This window comes from Silurus aristotelis (genome assembly GCF_946808225.1).
Source record: "Silurus aristotelis genome assembly, chromosome: 16".
In the NCBI taxonomy this organism is placed as follows: Eukaryota; Metazoa; Chordata; class Actinopteri; order Siluriformes; family Siluridae; genus Silurus; species Silurus aristotelis.
Window position 1 is genome coordinate 22,938,669 of NC_139589.1, and position 18,152 is coordinate 22,956,820.

At 40.0% G+C, this 18,152-nt stretch overlaps 3 protein-coding genes across 3 annotated transcripts in view; 2 read left to right on the top strand and 1 right to left on the bottom strand.

Annotated features, from left to right (window-relative positions):
- vps29 (VPS29 retromer complex component) overlaps positions 1-2,708 on the bottom strand; it is a 4,907-nt gene extending 2,199 nt beyond the window's left edge. Inside the window, exons 1-2 of the mRNA XM_083563755.1 lie at positions 2,556-2,708; positions 289-480 (exon numbers count right to left, since the gene is read on the bottom strand). Of these exons, the coding sequence (XP_083419881.1) occupies positions 289-480; positions 2,556-2,558 (195 nt within the window). The 5' untranslated portion in view covers positions 2,559-2,708. The remainder of the gene's footprint in view (positions 1-288; positions 481-2,555) is intronic.
- Positions 2,709-3,573: 865 nt separating this feature from the next.
- On the top strand, positions 3,574-9,122 carry gtf3c5 (general transcription factor IIIC, polypeptide 5). Its single transcript, XM_083563919.1, has 11 exons — positions 3,574-3,850; positions 5,027-5,222; positions 5,306-5,504; positions 5,790-5,985; positions 6,146-6,250; positions 6,461-6,575; positions 6,739-6,819; positions 7,661-7,743; positions 7,844-7,926; positions 8,052-8,194; positions 8,871-9,122. The coding sequence occupies exons 1-11, from the start codon at positions 3,695-3,697 to the stop codon at positions 9,026-9,028; spliced, it is 1,515 nt and encodes a 504-aa protein (XP_083420045.1). The 5' UTR covers positions 3,574-3,694; the 3' UTR covers positions 9,029-9,122.
- Positions 9,123-10,161: 1,039 nt separating this feature from the next.
- Positions 10,162-18,042, top strand: cel.2 (carboxyl ester lipase, tandem duplicate 2). The gene is made up of 11 exons (XM_083563730.1): positions 10,162-10,281; positions 10,454-10,601; positions 11,052-11,171; positions 11,258-11,455; positions 11,753-11,883; positions 12,064-12,171; positions 12,713-12,827; positions 16,658-16,844; positions 17,124-17,327; positions 17,465-17,662; positions 17,779-18,042. Exons 1-11 carry the CDS (start codon positions 10,219-10,221, stop codon positions 17,948-17,950), a joined length of 1,644 nt encoding a protein of 547 aa, XP_083419856.1. The 5' UTR covers positions 10,162-10,218; the 3' UTR covers positions 17,951-18,042.
- The last annotated feature ends 110 nt before the right edge of the window (positions 18,043-18,152 follow it).

Below are 18,152 nucleotides of genomic sequence, written 5' to 3' on the forward strand. Positions count from 1 at the left end.
AATCTTCATGAAGCTGGAGCTGGCTTTGTGCAGAGGGTCATTATCATGCTAGAACAGGTTTGGGTCTCCCAGTTTAAGAAAATAAACAATTCTTGTTTCTCGAACTTTGTGGTAATAGTTCAGGGGAAGAACGACATATGGGTGGAAATGTCAGGTGTCCCAATACTTTTGTCCATAAAGGGATCCCAACAGGCTTTTGCAAGAAATCCAATGCGCTGTGCTGCTTGTACACATTGTTTTGAAAATACACTTACTGGTTTGCAAATATTAAGGATGAATCAACCCCACCTCATCAAAGTCTCCTCTGACAATGTGCACATCTCCAGCCAGTGTCTTCAGATAGTCGTAGCTCTCCTTTGTACAGAGGTTGCCTGTGCAGAGGATGTGCTGAATCTTGCCAGGTACCAGCAGCTTCTTGAACTTTGCTGGTAGTGTATTGCATCGGTGAGGAATGTGCAGGTCTCCTAATACAAGGACCAACTGGAGAAATATAGAAAAACAAGGAGTTAGAGGATCACGTTAGATCAGTTTTGAGCAAGAGACTTGGATTATAAACAAAACGAATGGACTTGAATTGAGTTGTTTTCACATTTATTTAAATCGCCAGTAGTAAATCTGTTTAATAGAATAATATCTAATCGGTCAATTAGAATAATAAGATTTATCCAAGCGAATAAAATCGGTATTTGATATTAAATTATAATATAAATTTCGTAATATAACATTTTAAAAGCAGTGAGAAAACAGTGGCACTTTTTGTGAAATATTGATTAACTATATGAAAAGATAGAAATAAACACAACCTCTGCCTCCGTATCTTAAATTGTGTTTTGCCTCGTTAACGTCAGAACACGCATCGTTAACGCAACAAGTGCGAGATTATAGTAGAAGATATATATAGTAAACCAAACAATGTCTGAGAGGATTTTTTTTTTTACCAAGAATGTCCTGGGACACCTTTAATTATGTTTCATATACAAAGCAGAGTTCAGACTAAATCTACTACAGCCGTCATCATCAGTCTGCAATAGAAGTGTCGGTAAAGCAGGGTGGAGGGAGTGGTGGTGGGGCACTTACTCTGTGACCGGTCTGAGCACAAGGCAGTTGATTGGAGACAGTGCATGAGGAGGAGGAGGAGGAGGAGGAGGAGCAGGAGGAAGAGGAGGGGGGGGGGGTGAGACGATGACATGGAGAGATCAAAATGGTGCATAAAATCACAAATGAAGGAACACAAACAATACAAGATGGTGTGAAACCAAGAAGGAAACTGAAATACCAAAACAAATAATGAGAATAATTCAAACGTAAATGAGATGTTAGGTGATAGTGGTTAGAGGTGAGCAGTGTGGGATTAGTGGGAAATTTAAATCCGAAATTATTATTACACCAAAACCATTAACAGGTGGTTTAGGGAAGTGAAGTGGGTTACATTTAAAGGAGAGTGGAACACGAAAACAAAAGAAAATCCCCAACTCGACGACGCGTTGCTCTGAACTTATAATCACCATCGTGCTTCATTTGATTGGTTCGGTAACCATCAATATCAGAGTAAGGTTTATAAGGGTTTATAACCTATTTAATAATACCGCTCGGATTGTAACGTGACACGGTAACAGCAGAGATGCCGAGAAGTCAAACAGACTAGAAGACTAAAGCCCCGCCGCATCGCTCTAAGTCAGAAATGCCCAAAACTAGAGCAAATTTATATGTCGATTTTGAAAACTAAGATGACATTTTAAGCTACAAAACATAAAGTGACATTAAATAGAGAATAAAACTCTGCTCTAAGTAGACTTGAATGGAAAGGGGTTCTATTGAGAGGCATTTTTGACTTAGATGTCCAAATAAACAGGGTCTAATCTAAGGGAAGATTGTTGTCTTTATTTAATTACACTCCGATATTGATGATGCCAGACAATAAAAAAAAAACACATCCCCTATAGTCTAATCTGGGACACTAAACAGGTGGCCAGACAATTAAAAATCATCCCCTATAGTCTAATCTAAGATACTAAAAGGGTGGGCAGGCAATCAAAAATCAACCCCCATAGTCTGATCTGAAACACAAAATAGTCTGATCTGAGACATGAAACGGGTGGCCAGGAAATCAAAAATCAAACCCCCATAGTCTGATCTGAGGCAACCCCTATAGTCTGATCTAAAAAATAATATTTCTGATCTATAGCAGGACATGGTCTGATGTTATGATATATATATATATATATATATATATATGTGTGTGTGTGTGTGTGTGTGTGTATAAATTATGCCACGTTCCAAAGAAATAAAACAAATGAATGATGAAGTTTAGTAGTAAAAAAAAAGGCGTTTAAACGGAAACACTTGAACTCAGTTAGCCAGTTAGCGCTGTATGATGGTCATGTGATATCAGCGATGAAGCTAACCTGCTAGTTCGCTAACTAGCTAACGGCTAAAAATATTGTCCGTCTTTTCGGAAAATTTAATTCTAAATTCTGAACGAGTTTACTGTTAAATGCTGAATGTGACACCGCAAATCATTTTACTATAAAACTGGTTATAGTGTAAAACCTTACCATTTTGTATGAGCTGTGTGACTCCACTCACTGATTCAAAGGAAGGAACTGTTGGCCTGCTAAAGGAAGGGTTGCCAGGTTTGAGAAAATACAACCTTCTTGAATCTTGAAAGTAGTCATTGGGCCTAATCTAACCTTTGTGGACAGACAGACAAATAGACAGACAGACATACAAATTGACAGACAGAGAGATAAATAGATAGACAGACAGCCAAGTAGACAGACAGATCACTTTACCACAGTCTTCAATGTATGCTGTCATTTGTTCTAACCTGTACTAAGACAGACAGACGGACAGACAGACAGACAGACAGACAGATAGATAGATAGATAGATAGATAGATAGATAGATAGATAGATAGATAGATAGATAGATAGATAGATAGATAGATAGATAGATAGATAGATAGATAATATTGCCACCATCTTAAATTATGAATTAAGTCAATGGTCCTAGCCTGTACTAGATAGACAGGCAGGCAGACAGATTAAGATATAAAGATATAACAAGATACACATAAATTGACATTTAAAATCAAATTAAATACACCATATAAACTACATGCTGATTAGTCAAAGTAAGTTTAAAATGAATAGATAGCCAAACAGATAGATAAATAGTTCAATGTGAACCCATAAAAAATTCCCAGAAGAAATATATGATGAAAAAAATAAAGGAAAGCCAGGTACTAAAGTTAGGTAAATGTTAATTTGTTTTCTGCAAACCTAATACACAGAAAACTATAAGTAATCTATATATAATGTATATATAATGTAACAACAAACTGAACCAGATTTCAAGATGGGATGGACACCTCACAATCTGGCAACCCTTATAACAAAATGACAGGTTTTACCAGCCTTTTCCAAATGACTCTGAAGTTGGATTATAATGTTGTGTAATAAATCTTAGCCAGTGTTCGTACAAACTCTTAACATTGTCTTAAAAGAGTGTAAGTTTGGATTTGCAGTTGTTTATAAAAATGTTTGTAGAAGGCGGAACTAAGCATACTTAATGTAGTTTCCATACGGAGGTTTTTATCAGTGGGAGTTTTTCGCTCATGTTGATTATATTGGCATGAATATGTGTGTATGTGTCTAAGTTGGTATATGGTTAGTTATATTATAATATTATAATAATGGATGCGGCGGAAAGCACAGCTAAGTGTAAAAGTAAAGACACCGCGACTCTGCCGTTATCACAGACCAGACTGGTTTGTGTTGAATATCCGGGTGTAGTTCAAAATATAGACAAAACGCTGGAAACCATTGGAGGGGAACAGGGAATGTCTAAGGTGAGCGTTTTAGTTTGACTGTTTTAAAGATATATATATATATATATATATATATATATATATATATATATATATATATATATATATATATATATATATAATGTGTGTGTGTGTGTCTATAAATATTGCCAACAGTATTGGGTCACCTGACCTTTCCTGCTATATTTGGTTCTTTTCCAAACTGTTACCACAGTAGCACTTAATTGTACAGGACGTCTTTAGATTTTGCTATAATAACATTTTGCATTCACTTGAACTTGGAAACCCAAACCTGTTCCAGCATGGCGATGCCCCTGTGCACAAAGTGAGCTCCTTGAAGATCTGGTTTACATGCTTTGGAGAGGAGCTGCTATAGAGCGCTAATCTCATCCCTACTGAACACCTTTGGAATCAATGTGAACACAGACTGCACCCCAGGTCTCCTCACCTGCATCAGTACCTGACTTTCATAATACTCTTGTGGCCGATGAACACAAATATTCATAAGCACACTACAAAATCTAGTGGAACATCTTCCCAGAAGAGTGGAGGGAATTATAAGAGCAAATTGGGACTAAATGTGAAATGCCATGCTAAAAAAAAAGATGGATGGATAGATGGATGGATGGATGGATGGATGGAAGAGTGGATAGAAGAATGAATACAGTCATTGGTCCTGATAGATAGATAGATAGATAGATAGATAGATAGATAGATAGATAGATAGATAGATAGATAGACAGACAGACAGACAGACAGACAGACAGACCACTTTACCACCATCTTAAATAATAAATGCAGCCCTTTCTCTAAACCTATGTTTTACCCACAGCTGTTTCAAAAAACAGTTTATTATGTCCCGCAGGACCTTTTTTGTTTTGATGATGATGATGATGATACATTTCCATAGTACCACCTCACACAGAGACTGGCTCCACAGATTTACTGTATGATGTTTATCATGTTTTGAGTCTTTAGTGTTAGCATTTTGTGAAAGTTGTAATTTTTCGTCTTTCAAGTGCAGGATAATCCACTTTCTGGCAACATAACCAGCAGCAAAAAAACTGACTGAACAAATGTTTATAGCTGTTCTGATGGTCTTTAAACTTTTAAAGTGCAAGTTATATGTATTATATATAATGTATAATACTTATTTAGATTTTAACACATTTATTTGCCTCTGTCTCTTCTTAATAGACGTATGGAGACTCGTCCAAACGATTGGAGCTGCGTTACCGTCCCAAGGATCCTTACTGCCACCCTGTGTGTGGGAATCGCTATTCTTCCACCAACCTGCTGATCAAAGTGCGGCGCAGAACAAACAGACGCAGCGGAGAATCTCAGGTCTTCATGGAGATCCTGGGTCTCATAGACACCATGTATAAATTTCAAGGTGCACTCATCTATCGTATCGTGTATAATATTGAAAATATTCCCACAAACCAACATTTTCTAACCTTCAAACTTGTTATCAAGGAATGGCAGATTTTCAGTACCTGGCCATGCACAGAGAGGCTGATGGATCTCAGGTGTCTTTGTATGACAAGGTCATTTTGAGCAAACCTGAAAAGAAGGAGTTCTTCGACCGATCGGTGCCACTTTTTCTTCCACCTCCCATCTTCTCTCGTTTGGACAACCCCATGGAGTACTACTACCGGCCGGATGTTGTACACAGGTGAGCAATCACGCATGAAGACATAATAGTCAATTGTAGGGTAAAATATAAGATCCACTCATATTTTACTATGCAAATGTTTGAGAATACGACACTTATAATCTTATAAGTTTAGAAATGCGTTCATGTGGGCAAAACAACACAAAATCATGGTCTAAAAAGTATAATGTGAAATCTTAGTAATATTTTTGAGTGCGATTGTCTAATGATATAAAGTCTGATATAAAACACTTTTTTAATTCTTTTTTTATAATTTCCACGACTTCACTGTTTCAAACCGTGCAGAGAAGGAAACACCCTGCATTTGCTTTCCAAAGAGAACCTGATCGGACCGAACCGAGCCCGGAGAGCCCACAATGCCATTTTTGTGAATTTTGAAGATAAGACTGTACCTACTGAGCCACTAGAGGCTGCTAAGACCAACTGGCAGAAAACTGCTATGCACCATAGCGACCTCAAGGCAGAAGAGGAAATGAGGGAGGTAAGGTTTTAAAGGCGAACCACGTGTGTGTGTGTGTGTGTGTGTGTGTGTGTGTGTGTGTGTAGTTACAGTATCAAACAAATTTCATTAGGTTATTGCACAGTAAAAAAAAAAAACATTATTAACAATGTGTTTAATTATATTACACTACGTTTCACAGCTGTTTGAGAGACGGCCCATATGGTCCCGCAATGCCGTCAAAGCCAACATCAACATTCACCCAGAGAAACTGAAGCTCCTGCTCCCATTCCTGGCCTATTACATGGTGAGAGGGAGAACCTCGGAGAACCTTGTCTTCTCATTGTATTGACGTACGAGATCTGATCTGACTGTCCCCCGTGGAAGTTACATTGCTTCATATGAGATTTTTTAGCACCAGCAAATTCATGACATGACATGACTTAATGAGTTTCTACCCTCAACCTGTTTTTGATTTTTTTTTTTCTTCCTTTGTGCATACGTGTGTACGCATTAGTTGACTGGGCCGTGGAGAAGCCTGTGGGTGAGATTTGGTTATGATCCCCGGAAAGACCCAAAAGCCAAAATCTACCAAGTTTTGGACTTCAGAATCCGCTGTGGAGTGAGACATGGTGAGGAATTTAGTGAGTCTATGAAGCCTGGATTTAGTCTGGTGAATGTTGATCATGTTGCCAGTACCATACCATTATACTAGTAATTTATTATTTGGTCAAACATTATTATAATGTACACGTAAAGTGATTATTTGTCATTCCGTCTTTTTTCTTTTTATAGGACATAATTTCAATGATATACCAGTAAAGGCTAAAAGAAGTGCCTACCAGTACACTCTTCCAACCGCAGTCAACAAGGCCGGTGAGGGATTATTTAATGTTTATTCAACGTTCCTGGTGTTCTTGTTACATGTGGAGATTTTTTTTTTTCATGGTTATGCTTGAGGATCCTTGCTATCAGTGCTTTTTATCATTTTATGTGAAAATTGCGAACGAATAAAAACGAGGGCGTCCTACTATTCTATTTTGTCGAAAACATTGTAATTCGAGGTGGTTTCAAAAAGTTTCAAGACCCTCTTTTACAAGAAGAAGTCCCCTTGCACAGCAATACAGCGAACACCCGGTGCTCACGTGGTCAGAATAACAGGACGATGTCTCTTGGCACTCTGATTAATGAAGGTCGGTGCTCCCTGTGACTGTGCGTAAGTGTGTAGTGCTGCCATCTGTTGGCATCTTGCAAAAACTAATCCTGAAACTTTGTGATATCACTTTTTATGTACTTAGATTTACAGCAGCTGTTCAGTTTGGGGTGAACTTGTCAGTTGTAGCCTTAGATCTTCTCCTGAGTTCAGCCTGATGTGTTCTTTTGCTGCCATCAAGGATTCCCATTTTAAATTGCTTTTCTGTTCGTCGTGGCAGTTTGTTATTTTTCACCTTATTGTAGGCTTTCTGTAAGCTCAAACCAGTTCTCAGTATCTCTCCCAGATAATCAACAGATTTTGAAATTCTCAGACCATACAAAGGCATGATTTTGATGTTCGATGAGAACATGAACTTTTGATCTGTGCATGATTTGTATGCATTGTGCTGCTGCCACATGATTGGCTGTTTAATAAGAAGGTCTAAGTTTAAGTTTTGAGATGGAATGCGTTGACCCTTAAAGGATAAATTCTTTTTTTTTTCCTCCTCTTCTTCGTTTTCAGCCCCTCAGGCAGCTAGTGTGAAGGACATCACCCAGGACAGCTTCTCGAGCAACTCATCCTTTTCATCAAAATACATTCTCAAGGTCGAATTTAGATCTATTTTATTATTTATTTTAGTTTAGTTCTCTTCTCTGAAAAAATGCATGACCTTTCGTTCCTCTGTTTAATCGTATTTTCCTGCAGGATTCAGTTTACATATTTCGAGAGGGAATGCTACCACCTTACCGACAGATGTTTTACCAGCTGTGCGATCTGGATGTAGAGAAGTAAGGCCCTGAATCATCACCCAAAAAAAACCACTTGATGCTTACGTTGGAATAACCATAAAACGCATACGTTTAGATTAATGAAGGTCGTAGATATTCTCAGAAACGTCTCTGTTTATGATCAGAATTAAAAGCATCATCCATAAAAATGACGGGAAGGAGGAAGTGTGCGACGAGCGTGACGGCTGGTGTTTACCTCGGACTGCGGACGATCTCAGAAACATCATCTCCTCTATGATCACGCAGGTGGCGCGAGCCGAAAGACCGTGTAAGTGCTTGATAGACAAAAACATGTGATTTAGAACTAGGATTTAAACCAAAATTAGGTGCTGTATAGTTTGTAGCTAAAAATATATTTATATATACAGTTGCAACCTCGATACTCGCAGGGTTTCTTTTAACCTTCACTTATTCATTAGATTAGTTTATTATTGACTGGCATTCAGGATCCAGAAGACACACCTGCATTTTTTTCCAGTGCTGTTGCAAAATTTGGGGTTGGATATTAAGGTTTAAAAGATAATCACTTTATATTAATCACACATTTTATTTAGGTGTAATGGTGTCCAGCATCCTTTATTAAATCAGTATAAATGTATAGTGTGGTCCGTCACAGTGTGGTCCGAGTGTCTCAGGCACACTTTATCTTTCGGAGGCTTCCATTAGTTATATAATAATTAAATTCAGTATGCATTCGGATTCTGTCAGAATGTCGACGATACGTCATTATGATTGTCTTTAAAAAAAGGTAAGTCGTCTTCGATACAACGACCTGAAATGACCTGAGGAAAAGACTTTCGGTTGAGGAATTGTATCAGTTATTATGTAAAAAAAAAAAAAAAAAAAAGGATTTTCAAAGCCAGAAAATATATTATTAATGTCATTTGGGAACGGGTGGCAAGATTTTTGCATGCATTTGATCTATGCGTTTCTGTTTTTTGCAGCTTTATCTTCCCCGAAGTTGAGACCTGTCCGGGCCGGTCGTAAAATGGAAGAAAGTGGCGAGGATGAGGACGAAGACGATGATGAGGATTATGACGAAGATTACAAGCGTGATGGGAGTGAAAATGAAATGGAGACAGAAATGCTGGATTATATGTAACCTAGAATTCTGGACCGAATAAAACTGCCCAGTTGCCTGTTTAACATGAAAAAAATATTGATTTGTAAATAAATAAATGTATTTTGTACAATAATTTTTTGTCCCAAGGCTGAATGAGAAGTCCAGAGTGTTAGACTGAATGGATGCCAAATATAAAAGAAGATAAAGCAGCAAAAAAAGAAAAAAGAAAGAAACGCAGCAGGTGTGTTTTATAGAGGAGGAAACGCAGGTGGCAGCTGGCAGGACATTATCAGCACTTCTCCAGGTTGGGGATTGTAACACACCTTTTCATGGCTACACACTTTTCCTAATTCATGCAATGCTTAATATTAGAAATAAAACACGTATAATAACGTGATAATTTGTCCAGCACATCCTGAAGTGTTATTACGACGACTTATTTCATTTTTAAGAATGGCAATCATACTTTTTCTCCATTTATTTTTTACATATAATGGCGAGGAACATTCGCAAAACCAGACAAAAGTTTGTAGATGTAAGATTTGTATGTGCTATTTGAACATTGCATGGCAAATTTCGTCCCCAATTTCTGAGATAAATTAACAAAAGGAACAAGAGACAACATGAGACATGTAACGCCGATGTGCAAGAAGGATTTTCCATATAAAAATAAATACTGCACATGTAAACTTTTGGCTGGATGTAAAACTTTGAGTTCAATTGAAGTGCGCTGAGGTGTACTGCATTGTGTACTGAAGTAGGTGAGAATGTGAGGAGACCTGGGGTGCAGTCAGCATTCACATTCATCCCAAAAGTGTTGGGTTGATATAGGGTTGAGGGCAGAGCTCTATAGCAGGAGATCTTCATTGCTCATATCTCATTTTATCTCTTATTGCAAAACGCTGATACCGGAGACTGCTCGTCTTGTTGTTGATCTCCTGTGCTTGTTAGTGCGGTCCAAGAAAGGTTGTCATTCACGTAATTTCATCTGGTGCACAATTTTGAAAGCGGACCTTTTTTGATTCTGTAAGAGCAACGATATTTGCTTCCTAGATTTTTTTTCCCGCCATGAGAACTAAAGATAACGAGACATGTGTTGGCCCTTGAAATAAAAATAGCAATAGCAAATTGTGTGAGCAGAGATACAAGCAGATACGTTTGTATATATATATATATAAGGCAAAAGAACGGTCCTCAGGCTTACTTGCTGTGTTTAGTAAGTGAAGGTGATGGGTGTGTTGGGAATTTTTGCTGTTTTGGGCCTTTTTATGGGCTCTGCACATGCAGCTTCGGTGAGTTTCGGTGTGTTTAAGGATGATTTGTGTATGATGTTAAATAAAAATAGACTTGTTTTACATTTTGCAAAAAATTATTGCTTGGGAATTGTCTGAAATAGAAAAACGTACATCAACAAACATGCATCTGGAGTGTAAAGTTAAAATCGTGTGTGTTTGTGTGCTATAGCTAGGAGTTGTATACACAGAGGGAGGATTGGTTGAGGGGAAGAATCATGGAGTAGGACTCTTCCGTTACATGGATGTCTTTAAAGGTGTCCCATTTGCCGCACAACCAGTCCGATTTCAGAAACCGACTCCTCACCCGGGCTGGAATGGTGTGTAATCGGTGATTGACTTCCTCTTTAGCTCATTGCCTTATTATTCGTTTTATTGTCTATTTAATCATCATGCATGTGTTGTTGTTTTTTTTCCTTTAAAGTAAATGCATGTAAAAATGTACAAAATATAATTTCCAACCAATTTATCCAGCATAATGTATATTTACATTGTATTTAATTGTGTTTAAAGTTGCAAAGATATAACCACAGATGCAGGATCTTTGTTAGTACCTAGATTTAATTCTGTGTCTCTGTGGGTTTCTTGCAGGTTCTCTGGTTTTCTCCCAATTCACAAAAAATGTAGTCAATTTGGTGATTTCAAATTGTGTATATAAAATGCGTGTGTGGTGATCGTCAGTGGACTACTGTTTAATCAATGTTCTGAGATCAGGATAAAGTGCTACTGAAGATGAATGGATTATATAACCTCCAGCTGTTTCTGTGCAGGCGTCTTGAAGGCCGTTGACTTTCCTAAGAGGTGCCTGCAACTAAACCTGATTCAGAGTGGAAGCAGGGGCAGTGAGGACTGTTTGTACCTGAACATCTGGGTCCCACAAGGCCGCTCAAGTAAGAACGTTATCACCCATTAAGACAGGATAATAATCAGAACCAATGCAGTGGTTATATTGTAAAAACCTTTTTTTTTTTTTCAGTTTCAACTGGCCTTCCTGTCATGGTTTACTTCTTCGGTGGTGGTTACCTGGTCGGTGGCTCTTCAGGCGCTAACTTCATGAATAACTACCTGTACAGTGGAGATGAGATTGCTGACCGGGGAGACGTCATTGTGGTCACTGTAAACTATCGTGTCGGGGCGCTCGGATTTCTCAGTACTGGAGATTCGGATTTGCCAGGTGAGAATAACAAAAACTTGATATTATCTATCTATCGTTGTTTTTTTTACTCACTGGCTCCAAATAAATCATGAAACCAAACCAATGAACCCTTTACCCACTGTATATTATGTATTATAATAGCGTAAACAAACACGTTAATATAAAGCTGTTGTGCAAAATGAGTCAACACTTACTGACCGATCAGAATCGAGAATTTGGCATCATCTTTACAGATCTACTGTATGTACACAGTTAATCTTCCCTGAAAGAGAATAATAAGTATGTGTTGTGAAATGATCACACCCGGGTTCCTAGGAAACTACGGTCTTTGGGATCAGCATGCTGCTATCGCCTGGGTGCACAGGAACATTAAGGCTTTCGGGGGAGATCCAAACAACATCACTATTTTTGGAGAGTCTGCTGGAGCGGCCAGTGTCAGCTTTCAGGTATGGGCTAGATTGTTTCTGCTTGAAGCCGTTATCCTGTATTGTAGTGTTCTGCTTTGTGAGACGAAATGTCTGTGTGTGTGTGTGTGTGTGTGTGTGTGTGTGTGTGTGTGTGTGTGTGTGTGTGTGTGTGTGTGTGTGTGTGTGTGTGTGTGTGTGTGTGTGTGTGTGTGTGTACAGATGCTGACCCCCCACAATAAGGGCTTGATTCGCAGAGCTATTTCCCAGAGTGGCGTTGCTCTGTGTCCTTGGGCTGTTAACAGAAATCCTAGAGCCTATGCTGAAGAGGTAACCATGCGACTTCAAGTGGCATGACTGATCAATATATATGAGCTATCGATAGCGTCTATAACTGAATATCTTACTATATTATATTGATCTTTAACATTTTAGACAGACACATATGTAGGGGCGGGTGGGTGGGCCAAGTAGACATCTTGCTACATCAAATCACCAGCCCCGATCTATATTCCTTAATAATTCATTTCGAACTCATGCTGATTTGAATCAATGTAATTTCAATAATACAATTAATATCTTGTATTATAAACTATAGAAGACTTTTTGAAAATGTAATATGCACCCGGATCAAATACAGAGTTCGTCAGGGCACATATCAGAACAAAAACTGGATATACCATGAATTAAAGTCTGCACTGAAACAGGAAGATGGATCCAACATGGTGATAAAAGACTTATAAACCAAAATTAATTGACATGCAAGTCATTTTCTACAGTCTGTACCAATGATGTCATAAACCGAACGCATCAGCACTTTTTAAATGTCTTCTAATGAGATTAACAAAAGTCCATTAATAATATGTATCAGGTTGCTAAGAAATTGGGCTGCCCAACTGACCAGAGCATGGCAGCCTGTCTGAAAATGAGCGACCCAGTCGAGATCACTCTGGCTGGTACCCTTAACCTGCACGGCTCTGCAACAAGTAAGTTCTTTCCTTTCATTAAACAAAAAAAAGAAAAAGAAAGGGACAGTTTCAAAATGGATAAATCTGAAAAATTCAAGAACTTTAATTAACTTTAGTCATGGAGAGTGGAACCATATTGTTTTATACAGAAAAAGCTCTAAAAAACAGTAGGTATGGAAATAAACGGTGATTTGGATGTCCACATACAGTCTATAATAACCTTATGTGGCGTTTTATATGTCTCATCCTGGTCATTTTTCATCTTTGTACTAAACATAAAAAAACACTTTCTCATTCATATTTACACACAGTCTTCTTCTTCTTCTTTCGGCTGCTCCCATTAGGGGTCGCCACAGCGGATCATCCGTCTCCATACCACCCTGTCCTCTATATCTGCCTCTTTTACACCAACTACCTGCATGTCTTCCCTCACCACATCCATGAACCTCCTCCTTGGCCTTCCTCTTTTCCTCCTACCTGGTGGCTCCATCTTCAGCATTTTTCTACCAATATAATTCATGTCCCTTCTCTGCACATGTCCAAACCATCTCAATCTCGCCTCCCTCACCTTGTCACCAAAACATCCTACATGTGCTGTCCCTCTAATAAACTCATTTCTAATCTTGTCCATCCTCGTCACTCCCAACGAAAACCTCAACATCTTCAGCTCTGCTACCTCCAGCTCCACCTCCTGTCTTTTACTCAATGCCACTGTCTCTAATCCATACAACATCGCAGGTCTCACCACAGTCCTATAAACTTTCCCTTTCATTCTTGCAGATACTCTTCTATCACAAATCACTCCTGTCACTCTTCTCCACCCACTCCACCCTGCCTGCACTCTTTTCTTTACTTCCCTAACACACTCTCCATTACTTTGCACTGTTGACCCCAGGTACCTGAACTCCTCCACCTTCTCCACCTCTTCTCCCTGCAACCGCATCACTCCACTGCCCTCCCTCTCATTCACACACATGTACTCTGTCTTACACCTACTGACTTTCATTCCCCTTCTCTCCAGCGCATATCTCCACCTCTCCAGGCTCTTCTCAACCTGCTCTCTACTCTCACCACAAATCACAATATCATCTGCAAACATCATAGTCCAGGGAGACTCCTGTCTGACCTCGTCCGTCAACCTGTCCATCACCACTGCAAACAGGAAAGGGCTCAGGGCCGATCCTTGATGCAGTCCAACCTTCACCCTGAACCAGTCTGTCGTACCTACTGCACACTTTACTGCCGTCACACTGTCCTCATACATGTCCTGCACCACCCTCACATACTTCTCTGACACACCTGACTTCCTCATACAATACCACAACTCCTCTCTCGGCACCCTGTCGTACGCTTTCTCTAAATCCACAAATACACAATGCAGCTCCTTCTGTCCTTCTCTATACTTCTCCATCAACATCCTTAAAGCAAATAAGGCATCTGTGGTGCTCTTCCTCGGCATGAAACCATACTGTTGCTCACAGATGGTCACCTCTTCTCTCAACCTGGCTTCCACTACTCTTTCCCATAACTTCATGGTGTGACTGATCAACTTAATTCCCCTGTAGTTACTGCAGGTCTGCACATCTCCCTTATGCTTAAAGATCGGTACCAGCACACTCCTTCTCCATTCCTCAGGCATCCTCTCCCCTTCCAGAATCCTGTTAAACAATCTGGTTAAAAACTCCACTGCCATCTCTCCTAAACATCTCCACGCTTCTACCGGTATGTCATCTGGTCCAACCGACTTTCCATTCTTCATCCTCTTAATCGCTGCTCTCACTTCCTCCTTACTAATCCTATCTACATCCTGCTTCACCAACTCCACATCCTCCAACCTTCTCTCTCTCTGATTTTCCTCATTCATCAGCTGCTCAAAATACTCCCTCCATCTTCTCAACACACTCTCCTCACTAGTCAACACATTTCCCTCTCCATCCTTTATTGCTCTAACTTGCAGTACATCCTTCCCAGCTCGGTCCCTCTGCTTGGCCAATCGGTATAAATCCTTTTCTCCTTTCTTAGTGTCCAACCTCTTATACAGTTCCTCATATGCCTTTTCCTTGGCTTTCGCCACATCCCTTTTAACCTGCTGCCGCATCTCCTTGTACTCCTGCCTACTTTTCTCATCACTCTGTCGATCCCACTTCTGTTTTGCCAACCTCTTCCCCCTAATGCTCTCCTGCACTTCCTCATTCCACCACCACGTCTCCTTGTCTTGCTTTCTATTTCCAGATGTCACACCAAGTACTTTTCTAGCTGCCTCCCTCATCACTCCTGCAGTAGTTGCCCAATCATCCGGCACCTCTTCACCACCACCGAGCCCCTGTCTGACCTCTTCCCTGAACCTCACACTACACTCTTCCTCCTTCAGTTTCCACCATCTTATTCTTCTTTCAAACCTTACTTTCCTCCTCTTCTTCTTCGCCTCCAAAACCATCCTACAGACCACCATCCGATGCTGTCTAGCTACACTGTCCCCCGCCAACACCTTACAGTCTCCAATCTCCTTCAGGTTGCATCTCCTACACAGAAGATAATCCACCTGTGTGCACCTTCCTCCACTCTTATACGTCACCCTATGATCCTCCTTCTTCTTAAAATATGTGTTCACCACTGCCATTTCCATCCTTTTAGCAAAATCTACCACCATCTGCCCTTCCACATTCCTCTCCTTAAAACCATACCTACCCATCACCTCCTCATCACCTCTGTTCCCTTCACCTACATGCCCATTAAAGTCTGCCCCAATCACCAATCGTTCTTTCCTAGGTACACCATCTACCACTTCATCTAATTCACTCCAGAATCTTTCTTTCTCCTCCATCTCACAGCCAACTTGTGGAGCATAGGCACTGATGACATTTATCATCATCCCTTCAACTTCCACCTTCACGATCATCACCCTATCAGAAACTCTCTTCACATCCACTACACTCTTACTGTACGCTTCCTTCAGAATCACCCCTACACCATTTCTCTTCCCATCCACACCATGATAAAACAGTTTAAACCCACCTCCAATGTTCCTGGCCTTACTCCCTTTCCACTTGGTCTCCTGAACACACAACACATCTACCTTTCTCCTCTCCATCATATCAGCTATCTCTCTCCCCTTACCCGTCATAGTACCAACATTTAAAGTACCAACCCGAACCTCTACTCTCCTACACTGCTCCTTTTCCTGCCGTCTCTGTAGACGCCTTCCTCCTCTCCTTCTCCTCCTTCGGCCAACAGTAGCCCAATTTCCACCGGTACCCTGTCGGCTAACGATACCTGTGGCGGTCGTTGTTAACCCGGGCCTCGACCGATCCGGTATGAACTTCTCATTTGTGATCCGCATATTTGATTTGGCACATGTTTTACGCTGGATGCCCTTCCTAACGCAACCCTCCCCATTTACCCGGGCTTGGGACCGGCACTAAGAGTACACTGGCTTGTGCCCCCCTAATGGCTGGGTTTTTCATATTTACACACAGTAAACCCAGTAAATAATTTTACCCCAATGATTTTTTCCAAATGACAATTGAAATTTGTGGTGGGAATTTTTCCCATAGAGTCACAGTTACAAATTAATCTGTAATACCAAACTAATGATTATTTTTCTGCTACTAATAATATATTATAATAATGCAATTAATGTGTGAATATAAAGCTGTTAAATCAAATGAATTCTGACCAATCGTAATTAAAACAGTGCCATTTAAAGCGAGCAGAATCCCAATCCTGCTCTTAGTTATACCTTTGCAAAGCACAATTTATATATTACAAATATATATAATGTAATTTCCTAATGATTGTACCCTGAGTATATTAGAACCTAATAATCAGATGCAAAAATCCTCCTTTAGACCCCATCGTAAAAAACCTGGCTCTTGCTCCTGTGATCGATGGCGATTTCCTCCCCGATGATCCCAGCACCCTTTTCAGTAACGCGGCTGATGTTGATTATATCGCCGGGGTTAACGACATGGACGGTCACATTTTCACCGGCTTTGATATTCCTTCCGTCAACCAGCCTCTTCAACCCACACCTGTGTAAGAACCTCCTTCTCCATCTATATACAATTTTGGTCCCTGTACATTAATTTGTTGAAAAAAAAAAAAAATGTATTTGAGGGTTCTATGGATTAGTATGGGTTACATCATATACACACACTGAAGACTCCTCAACCTTCAAAAATACCCCTCAATTCAAAGAGAGCTGCTTCATACCAATACATTTTTAGTCTTTGGTTATGTGAAGCAACCATCATACAAGTGTGAGCTTTAAATACAGAAACAACAATGTATTCCTTTGTATTTTTCACATTACAGTGAGGATGTCATAGATCTTCTGACTGCTTTGACAAGTGATAAGGGTCTGAACGCTTCAGCAGCAGCTTACGACCAGTACACTGCTAACTGGGGAAGCAAGCCTGGCAAGGATGACATCAAAAAGACGATCGTGAACATCGAGACCGACTACACCTTCCTTGTGCCAACACAGACTGCTCTGTATTTACACGCCAAACATGCCAAGTAGGTGAATCCTAATCATAAATTATGTAAACGAGATACATTAATTCCCTGTGTACTGCTAGTTTATGGGGCTTTCAACACATGGCTTTTACTTGGGTATTCAATATGACAAGAAAGACGTACTTTTTTCCTTTTAGGACGGGCCGTACTTATTCCTACCTGTTCTCAGAGCCCAGCCGTATGCCTGGATATCCCCTCTGGATGGGGGCTGACCATGCAGATGACCTGCAGTATGTGTTTGGAAAGCCCTTCGCCACTCCACTGGCCTATCTTCCCAAACATCGCAAAGTCTCCAAATACATGATCGCTTACTGGACCAACTTCGCCAAGACTGGGTAATACACAACCTTCATATGAGCTTTAAAGTAGGCTAGATGATAGATTTATGACGGCCCCCCCCATGAGTGAGTCACTGATTTTGTATTTGATGTTCTTTCTTTCCTCTGCTCAGTGACCCCAACAAAGGTGAGTCAGTACCTGTAGCCTGGCCCAAGTTGACAGATGGCCACCAGTTTCTGGAAATCAATCACGATATGGGGAAGAACTCTGTCAAGCAGAAAATGAGAGCTCGCTACGTCCACTTCTGGAGCACAACCTACATCAGTTTTCCAAACGTCAACTGAAAGTCTCCACAGCGTTGCCTCCTGTTTTCTGCAGTCACACGCAATTAATTAACTCTGTTCAATAAAAGAGATTGTCAGCATTTTTAAGAAAATTTTTGCGTTGCCTTTTAAAAAAAAATAACACAATTTTAGAGTTAATGTAAATCACAAATTACACAAGAAGTTATGAGATTAAGGTCAGGGTGGAGTTTGCAAGGCAGTC

Coding starts and splice junctions, on each gene's coding strand:
- gtf3c5 (XM_083563919.1), top strand. CDS start 3,695: ATGGATGCGGCGGAAAGCACAGCTAAGTGTAAAAGTAAAGACACCGCG. Junction 7,927..8,051: donor TGCGATCTGGATGTAGAGAA/GTAAGGCCCTGA, acceptor GTTTATGATCAG/AATTAAAAGCATCATCCATA. Junction 8,195..8,870: donor GGCGCGAGCCGAAAGACCGT/GTAAGTGCTTGA, acceptor TGTTTTTTGCAG/CTTTATCTTCCCCGAAGTTG.
- cel.2 (XM_083563730.1), top strand. CDS start 10,219: ATGGGTGTGTTGGGAATTTTTGCTGTTTTGGGCCTTTTTATGGGCTCT. Junction 10,282..10,453: donor GCTCTGCACATGCAGCTTCG/GTGAGTTTCGGT, acceptor TGTGTGCTATAG/CTAGGAGTTGTATACACAGA. Junction 11,172..11,257: donor GGTCCCACAAGGCCGCTCAA/GTAAGAACGTTA, acceptor TTTTTTTTTCAG/TTTCAACTGGCCTTCCTGTC.